General features: G+C 42.3%; 1 protein-coding gene across 1 annotated transcript in view; it reads left to right on the top strand.

The window, feature by feature from the left end:
- The window catches only part of FSTL4 (follistatin-like 4), a gene marked incomplete at its 5' end in the record, with an annotated part of 38,664 nt that overhangs the window by 10,019 nt on the left and 18,794 nt on the right, over window positions 1-9,851 (top strand). Inside the window, 2 exons of the mRNA XM_009871279.1 lie at window positions 2,905-3,029; window positions 6,358-6,375. Of these exons, the coding sequence (XP_009869581.1) occupies window positions 2,905-3,029; window positions 6,358-6,375 (143 nt within the window). The remainder of the gene's footprint in view (window positions 1-2,904; window positions 3,030-6,357; window positions 6,376-9,851) is intronic.

Below are 9,851 nucleotides of genomic sequence, written 5' to 3'. Positions count from 1 at the left end.
GTTAATTTGTTAGAGAATTCAATACTCTTTTTGTACCAACTAATGAAACCTGAATTTCGTAATCACTTTTTCCTTCCCACATCTAATTCTGGTTATTCTTAATAACATTGGTAGCCTTATGTGAATTTATTGTGCATGCGCAAGTTGTAATACAGGGCGGATGATTCCCTTCTGTGCCTGACATAAATGATACGGTGTTAACCTAAATCGTCTTTGATAACCTTCTTTAAGTGCTAGAAGTCAGAAAATAGTTTTTAAAAGTCATAAACCATGCTTTTAGGAATATAAGCTTCTCTTTATAAGATAAATGCATTTGGAAAGAAAGAGAATAATACTATAATCTTGCATCAGTTTGTTTTTACAAGGGTCTTTACTTATATTAATACATTTGTATGCATTGGAAAAAACAGATTGTCCATAAAAAGACAGTTACAGAGCACAAACCAAGCATTCATAATATTTTTGTGAGATATCTTAAAGGAAGCAACATACTTAAAACAGAGAAGATTTTATTGTCGTATTTTTCCACAACTCCTTATAAATCATTCCGGAAAAGTAGCCGTCCTGCTTTTATTGATCTAAACTCAATTTGAGTTGCTTTGGGATTAACTTTAAAAACTGTTATTAAGTCCCCTCGGCTGCAAGCATTTTCTCTATCTCATGCAAATACCATTTGAACAGGGTTGATATCTTTTCTATTTGCAGTTATTCGTGCATCTTTGCTTTCCGGCGGGAAAGATCTAGCTGACCAGAAAACAGGCAAAATGCTTGAAATGGGAAATTTTGAGTAGATGTTTGCAATAACGTCTTGGGTAGCTTAACCAGCTTGCCCCGTAGCGTAGATTTAGATTCCGAACCGAATACCCAGGCTGGCAGTAATATCTGAGATGCTTTTGATTATAGATAATGAATTTCAGGATCATCTATGGATTTACTCTTTATTCGTAGAATCATAGAATGATCTAGGCTGGAAGGGACCTTAGAGATCATCTCATCCAACCTATTCTTGATAATTGTTCCCACCCGCACGCGTTGGGGCAGCACATGCCGTAGGGAAGCAAATAGCAGAACCTCTCAGGTCAAGGTCTGTCCTTTGGGAAGGGTTGTTGTCCTGCCTGTAAATTCTATATTTCTCGCTGCTCACTCTCGATCTGCTTCGTAGCATGTGTAAAAACCAGCACGTCCCCAAACTTCCTTTCCCCCTCCACCAATGCTGGCTCGCCAGTGAGAGGAGAGGTATGAAAACATTTCTCTGATGCCAGACAGAAGTTACTGGGGAAGACAGAAAAGCGAGCAGAAGTGGTGCCAGATCAATCCCGTACTGCAAGAGATGGGCTACTTTGTGCTTTTCTTTAAGGGCGCCAGCTGGCGTTGCAAGTCTGCCTCTGAATCGCGGCTTCCTTCAACAAACGTTCAAAGTGTTGTGGCTGGAAAGGAAAGCTTCAAAGGGTGGAGCAGATGCACCCTGAAGAGGCAGGAAATGTGAGATATAAGGAGCCCCGTATGGTTTTTGGTTTAGAAAGAGGCCCATTTGATGATCAAACAACTCTCGCTCATGATTTCTGAGCACCTGGCAGGGATTTTGGCAGCACTTGCATGGAGGAGGTCGATTACTTTTAGCGTCGTACCTGCGATGTGCACGGATCCCTTTCTCCATCACGGGGAAACTGAGACCCAAGTTCTTGACTCCCACCCAGCAGAGCAAATTTACGTCCCTGTTTTACACCGTTCACGCTGGTAGGTTCCATCAGGACGTGCTGAAAGACCACGACCGTGCGTGTTCACCTCCTCACCGCCCTCCAGTGCCGTGCTGGCCAGGGGTGGGAGCTGGCACGTCTTCATGTGAGGGCTTTCCCCCATGCACCCCTTGGCTGCAGGCAGGCTTTCCACCTTCACATTGGTAATTTTTTTTTTAAAAGTCCTTGGGTTTTCACAAAAGCACTCTTCGACTCGCCCTGCTCTACTGAGCACCCTGATTCTCAGCTGCGTTTTACCGTATTTTTGCAGTCAGATTCTTCGAAGAGATTAGTTCAGCGTGCTTCGCACATGGAGCTAATTAAAGAGAAATTGTTCTTTAAGCTCATGAACTGGATTTTTTAGATGTATGCTTCTGGGTTTGCATAGAAATACAAACATTCTGGAGCTGCAGAAGTCTAAACCTTAATGGAGTAACAAGAGAAGCTGCTTTCATATACCCATCACTGCTGTGATTCTGTTAGCTATAATTTGAAATAAATTCCCGAGCAGAGCACGTATTCAACATAGTCCAGTGCCAAAACTTCTCTACTGACTCATATTCTCTCCATCTATAGTCAAAAATTGAAGTAATGTAAGACCAGAGCTAGGAAGATGAAGGGGATAAAGAAAGACACTTGCCAAGCGGTTACAGATCAAACAAGTTTCTTGTAGAAAATGCTTTTTGACTTCTTCCTTGTCTCCTGCCTAGGGTATTGTTCGAGATAAGTGACAAACAGTTTCAGTTCTTCCTCATTGAGTCTCAAGGTTACGGTGCATTTTCTAAGGAATGGCATAGATAAAGGAAACCTTAACCTGCGCAGAAGTTAGCATTTTATGCATCTGAGGTTAATGGTTAGATATTAAATTCCCCCCATAAATTAAACAGCTGGAGATTGCCATCTTTTTTATGTGCAAAGAGCACCTTGTTAGCAACCAGCACACAAGTTCATGGGCTCAGATCAGTTACTTTCCCTCGCTCTTAAATTGCCACTCGTTTTCTCCCTGCGTGTTGATTTATGAACTTTAAAACTCGCCGTTCAAAATTCAAGCTGTGCTCCCAAGCCGTGGGGCGATCAAAACTGCTGTACAGGTAGTCTCCCTTCACGTGGTATTTAAAGTATTTTTGCTAAATAATAAGGCACCTTTCCTGTCTTTTGTTACGTGCAGGATTTTGGAGAAGACGATTCCCTCTACATCACCAAGGTAACAACTATTCACATGGGCAATTACACCTGTCATGCCTACGGCTATGAAGAGCTGTATCAGACCCACATCCTTCAGGTGAATGGTTAGTAAATGGCATATATGACAATCCATGAAAACGTTCCCGTAAGCAAAGTTGTGTGTTAATCTCATTTGCACAGAGACGTGAAAAACCAAAGAGCCCGAGCACGAGCACAGCGCGGGGTTTGCTTACTCGTGCTCTCACACGGGCAGTCAAAGAGGAGGGTACTGGGCGGGGGGCAGATGTGTAATTACCTGAGCTCCAGCGGGGGTCATAACTGTAAAGCAACCTGTCAGTAACATTGCCAGGGAGTTAAGAGCAGCATTTCGAAGCATCTCTGTGGCTAATTACTACTTTTGTCACTGGAAATGTCACTTCAGTAATTTCTTCTTCCAGAAAATCAGTTCTGTTGCAATGAAACGGCCCAGGATATTTAAATAAACGCAGCGCGCTCTTTCCAAAACTAGCTGTCTTAACTCCCAGCTGTAAATCAGATTATTATCTGGTTGTAGTCAGCTCAGTTCGCTGAGGGCTATTTACGTTGGCTGAAGCTGTGGCCCGCTGGGTTGTGAAATGAGGGCAAACCATTTTACAGGTGAGAGAGCCCCATGGGCTGTATTCCAGCATTCTCGTTCACCTCCGTCCCCTGGACCACATTTGCACCTGCTGGAACATATATTCAGGCATTTTCTATCTTTCTTCTGACCTCAAACTCAGTCAGCCAGATTTATTTTAAAATTGCATTAGCTTAAACTGGCATTTCGTCGAGGGACTAACCCGTATCTGCCTCCACAGCAGCAAAATCGTCGTCCAACTTTAAACCCGTATTTACATGCGCTAATATGACCTACAGTATCTCCAGAATAGGAGACAGGGTAACCTGTCGCTCACTGTGAGTAGATTTTGACATACTCTGATATGAAAGTATTTAGTTTTACAGGAGAATGCAATAGCTTTATTACAGGGGACGTATTTTAAGCAAAATGAATGCTTTAGTCCTTTCTGTAGACGTGCGCAGGTGTCGAGAAAGGAGAGTTTTCAGCTACTACAAGCAGATAGCTGCACACAGGTTAGCAGAGAGGAGCTGACACAAAGAGTAAAAATGGATATTTATGCACTTTAAGAAGTGCCAGGCTGGACGTGGGGTTTAGATTTAACTGCAGCTCAGGTCTTCAGGACATGCGTAAGTGCTCCCCACCCGGGGCGAGGACCTGGAGGAGAGCCCGAAGCATCCGGCTGATTTGAATGAAAACTGACTTAATGCTTCTACACAATCGTTTGTCACCTTTTGCGATGGCAAACTGCAAAGTCTCAGCAATGTGGATAACTAGATTGTGCACGCTGCAGCTGGGAGAATGGGTTTCCTTCCTCAAAGTGCTATTTGTTTGATGAATGGCAGTTGAAAGAAAAGCGAGCTAACAACTTAATCCCGTGTATATTATGTGATATATTATGAGGCCTGAATGGAGTTTAGTTGGCAGACAACAATGTAGACTTTATCATCGCTGAGAATATAAGGCCCAAAGGCTTTGAAACAAAAAACAGAATGAGAGGAAAGCGAGACGGAGTGTGGGGAGGAGTTGATTCCTTTCATACTCCTGCCTGCCACTTCGATTTAACTTGTTGTTGAAAGATCTCATTTTCTTTTTAAATGGAATTTTCACACCACACCTGCATGTGCTTTTTCTTGCTAAGAGAACACTGTTATAAAAACCAAACAAAACCACTATCCATGTTGGCTTTTTAGTGTTGCTATATAGTCACTAAATACTGAAGAAAAGGAAATAAAAAAGCCCTGCATTCTGGTATCAACCAAAGCTTGCTAGAAAACACCGCAGGGTCTAGAAATCTTTTGTTTTACAGCATCTGATATTCCCGTGTGAGCTGTTAGGCTTCGCAAAGGCGCGTTTTTGCAGCTCTTGGTGTGGCTGGCTGCCTGCCCACATCGCTAAATTCTCTCCTTTTCTGCCCAGTATCGTGGCTTCCTCCAGCAGCTCCTGCTGGAGCAAGAGCGCGGGTGACAGGAGGACGTTGCTTACCTTCAGATGTGGAGGAGGCTTGCCAAGGCAGAGCCCTGCTCAGGAAATCCTTCTCGGTTTTTAAGAACTTAAAGGACAAGTTGAGGAATTTCTCTTGACAGGAGTAGAGGGTAGAGCTGAGCTGAATGGAGTGAAGATGCCGAGAATCTAAGTATAGTTGATGGGCTCTGTTGGGCGCTGGGGATTGTCTCTGTCTGTCTGTATCAAACTAAAAACTCCATCTTCAACATGAGAGGGTTTTGTTGCTTCTCTGTGTTACACTAAAACAGTAAGAGAATGTGACAGAACCAAGTCAGCCAGAACTCGGGTGTATCTGCTCGCCTGTCTCCTCCAGGGAGGGACTGATCCACTTTTAACATCAGAAACACGGGGGTTTTTTACTCTAGGAAAGTGATCCTCTTTCCTCTTTTTAGTAGAGTTTCCCAAGTTTATTGGGAAAACGTAGAGAAAGAAGAATTGTCTGGAAGTAACAGGGTTAATCCCTAACGCTTTCCAAGCCTACCTACCTGCCTTTTAGACTGTGTTTCAGTGAATTCAGTGGTTTCAAAGCTGCAGTAACTCTTCCAGTATTCTTTGATCCTTTTTGTACAATTTGGGCCCTGGCTTACTGTTCCCACTGAGGCCCATCAGTCCAGCTTACAAATTATTTTCCTTTTATTTCCTTTCTCTCCTTAAAGGAACTCAATCCTAGTCATATGCACTTTCTTCATATGCTTTTATCCAACGTATTGAATTCTCTTCCCTTCTCCTTTGTCTTTTTTTAGAACATAACACTGGCTTGTAACAGCTTATTGATCAGGTGATATAAAAATTTAGGAGATACAGACTGAAACAGAAAGCTTGGAGCCCAGTTTTGACAAAATTAGAAGTTTCTGGGATCCGGAGCTCTAGTTTAATCTTAGGATTCACGTCAGCAGTAAAATTTAAGTTACTGTGTTTATAGAGCTGGCCCTTTAATGTTTTGGGAAGGAAAAGAAAAAAAACATGCTGAAAGGCAAAGCAAAGTTTAAGAATGAAAAATGCATCTTGCATGCTGGTATCTTTGATCAGGAGAAGCCAAGAACAGTAGGAAAATTATGTTCTCTCCTGCATATGGATATTGCTCGGGAAATGTGTATGGCATAGAGTAGCTGTAGGGAATCAAAGCAATTTAGCACTTTCAAGAGGAAAAAGAGTTGCTGAGGATAAAGAATCTCATAAAATTGTAATCAACTATGAAAATTGATAGTTTGCAAATCAAGAGACTGCTGAGTGCAGGGCATCATTTTCCGTGGTCCCTGCACTCTGGAAAACATCAGCATAAATCAGAATATTGTATTTCTTGAGAACAGTTTTAAAAAGCCATTTGATCCTCAGCCCAATTATAAGGGTCCAATAGGACACATTTTCCGGTAACAGAGAGATGTTTTAAACATGGATGTTTTGTTAATGCGGCTTTCCGAGAGAAAACATATAATGCTGCAAACTCCTTTCAAATCATAAATGGAAAGATTAAAACATCTCACGTAAATGATTAATCTCTTAATTATTACTGAGCCCTGGAGTGTACGGGTCCTGTAGCAGCAATGTATGACTTTGGGGTTTGATGCTGCCATCTGTGCTCATCGTGTGCTTTATCACCTGAGCTGTTTTATTGTAATGAATTGGGCTGCTCACGAGTAAGGGACTACTCAGGATGCAGTAGTAGGCAATCTACCCAATCTCCTACTTGTTTGAATGCCTCTTTTTTCCTACTTTGCTTAAGATAATGGCATTTTTATATTGCCCTTGGCTGTAGGCACAGTAATGTTTAGCAATAATATATATTCACCGAGGGAAGTAGCGAAGGATAATCCATATATTCCAAAGTCCGGAGCTGAAATCTTTGCAAGTTTAAAGTAAAATGTGCTTACCTGGAATGTATTAATTTGTAGCAAGGACAGTAAAAATTCATTCTGCCGTTTGCTGCTATCACAAGGCGGTTGCATGGAATAATTCACCTGTGCAATGAATTATGTAAGACAAGGGAGAAGAAATAAAAAGTTTAGAAATGGAAGGAGCAGGAAAAAGATAAGGAAGCAGGAGTGGCAGTGCAACACATATTTTTGTAGGTGAAAACAAGCAGTTTCCTTATTAATCACCCTCGAAAAGACACCTTGCTGTAATTCCAAGGTAAGCTAATTTTCATGCAGAACATTGATTCAGTGTCTAGGACCCCTGAGCTACTTTCTGCAGTATAAATCTATTGTGCTTTCAGTTCTGCAGGTAAAATAATGTGGATTGCTCACATGCAGACTTAACGTGGCGTGAGGCCAAAACCTGAGAGATGCAAGTATAAACTCTGCTTTGCGAAGAAGCGCCCAGTTTCTGGGGAGCACGGTTGTTGTGGTTGTCCTTGGGAGTGCTGACACGAGGGCTCTTAGGACGACAAAAGCCATTATAAGAAAATACCAAGCCACACTGGTTTTCAGAGCATTAAATAGGTGGTGTCTGGGAGAGGCTCTATCTCCTTTAAGAGCTGGTGGGTGAAAAAAAAAAAAAGCAACACTCAGCTTGGAGTGAAGCTACTGTGGTGCTTTTGGCTCTGCAGAGGAGCTGGAGGAGGCAGGTTGTGTCATCTGGAGAGTTTGGAAAGTACCTGGGAGCATTAAGTATTAACTGTAGGTTGGCTTCACCGGGATTTGGGACGTCTAGCCTCCTTGGATATTGTAAATTTTTTCCTCTGCATTTGTAGGAGACAAACCAGCTCTCATCTGTGAGTCCAAATAAATCACTTAGGCTTGCTATGGACCTCAATTCCTGAATAATTTTGTTCTAAAATTGTTACCAGTAGCAAGCAAATCATAGGTGAGACAAGCATTGAGTGCAGGACCTTCATAAAATCCTGTCAAAGCGGACAAAAATTACTGTCTTTATCCTATCGCACCTGGAGACGCTGACTTGGAGAGATTTAAATTAGTTTTCCGAGGTGCAGGCAAAATGAGAAGCTCCTGACTCTCAGTCTTATTCCCCTGAATTGCTCAGGCACTTGTCTTCTAAATAAACGTGGGGATGGCTCTGACAGCTGCCAGCCGTTTCCAGCGGCAGATCGCTCCCTTTGCTCGCCTTCCGCTTGATCTGGCACCTCCTGAAGTCAGGAGGAGCTCCAACCCTGCCCGTAATGGGAGGAAGAGAAGATGAAAAGCCAGTAAGTGCTTTTATTTAGAGTTTGAAAACTCAGTTTAATCAAACAAAACCTAGAATTTTCGGTAACCTCCTGGCTGGATGGTGTTTTACTCACTACCCTGCGTCTTACGACACATTTCTTGTCAAAGGAAGGAAGAGGAGGAGGTAAGCCCACACACCCAGTGCAGAGGTGGGGTTGAAATCCATTCCTTTGCTAGAAGTTCCCATTTTTTCTCTCTCCAGTTGCCCCCAGGCATTTCCTCTCAGGTTACACTTGAACAATCTCTCACTTTTAAAGCTATAAAAAACAAGTAGACTTGAGGGCTTTCTGTCGTGGCTGATTTCCTTCCAAGCTGATGACTCAGCTTCGGTTACTACTTGGCAGCTGGTAGGTAAGAGAGAAGTAAAATACATCTCTCTCTGGCAAGGCACATAAAAAAATAGAAGGATGGAAAGTGTATGCTAGTGAATGTAATTATTTAAACTATCCCCATATGGATGTATAGACACATAGCAAGCTGCAAACACAGATTTCATTTTATTCTAGAGCAACTGTTAAGACAATTTAAATTTTGTCAATCCTGGAGCCTAATGATGAGCTACATAAAAACACAGCAGTGAGTTAGGTACCAGAAGCCAGTGATTTGTAGTAGAAGGTTGTTATTAACTCACTCAGGCATTCTTTCAAAGAAAAAAAAAATTAAAAAAAAAAATTCCTCAATCCTCCACTGGTGCAAGGAGAGGTTATTCCTCTTCCTTGAGGAAGAAGTTGGGCCCCACGTATCTCAGCCACATTGGAGTCTGGCCGTGGTTTTACAAAACTGAACACCTTTCAACAGTTACATCGTGAGTCCCAAAATCTCCTGACCTGGTGGAAAAGTTGACCACTTGATGATGGAACAGAGCAATCCATGACCACCCTTCAAATACCTTCAGCCCCGATAAGGCTCATCCTCATATTTCCTTCCCTTGTGTCCCGTGAGGTCAAGGGAAGGAAGGTCCCACTGATATTTTTTGTTGAAACTGCAATATTGAAAATTCTCCTTGAAGTGTGTGAGTAAATTGTTAAAAAGCAGTTAATGGGTGATATTAAGCCTTGTTGGTTTGTGCAAAGGAGGCAACATGATCGAAAATCAATGAACTTGTCTGAAATTGTGATGTAATTAGTGGTTCTGCCGATTTGAGTGTATTAAATAGTTCAGAGGGGCCTTCCTGGAACAAGGTAAGTCATGTTTCGAAAGCCTCTCAGGAAAAAAGAGAAGTAATTTATAAACACTTTATTAGTTCAGAATGACAGGCAGTGAATGTACAGGCTATTTCCTGATATTTAATTAAAATGTTGAGTCATACAGTACTAATAAGCAAGAACTCTAACTCCTTCCTTCCAGTGAAGGTTTGGAGTTTATACTTTAGTTTTGAAATATTTGAGTACCCACCTTAGCTCTTAATCCAACTTTACTTAAGTTCCATCAGTCGCTCGATGAAAGAAAGCAAGAACAAGCGAGAATAGTCTAAATATGTCAGATACCAAGGTTGCTCCTGGCATCGGTGTACTAGTTTACTCTTTTCTGTTATTATTTTCTTTTTCTCAACCCACCCCCACCCCCAAGCTGGTAAAAAAGCAGTTCCTTACTGCCCCCCTCCAGCTCTCCCATGGCGCCCTGTGGCAGCAGCGGCTCCCGGGCCCCCAACGACGGGGGGGCCCG

Source organism: Apaloderma vittatum, unplaced genomic scaffold, assembly GCF_000703405.1.
Source record: "Apaloderma vittatum isolate BGI_N311 unplaced genomic scaffold, ASM70340v1 scaffold5386, whole genome shotgun sequence".
Classification (NCBI taxonomy): domain Eukaryota; kingdom Metazoa; phylum Chordata; class Aves; order Trogoniformes; family Trogonidae; genus Apaloderma; species Apaloderma vittatum.
This window is presented reverse-complemented; position numbering and strand designations above follow the sequence as displayed.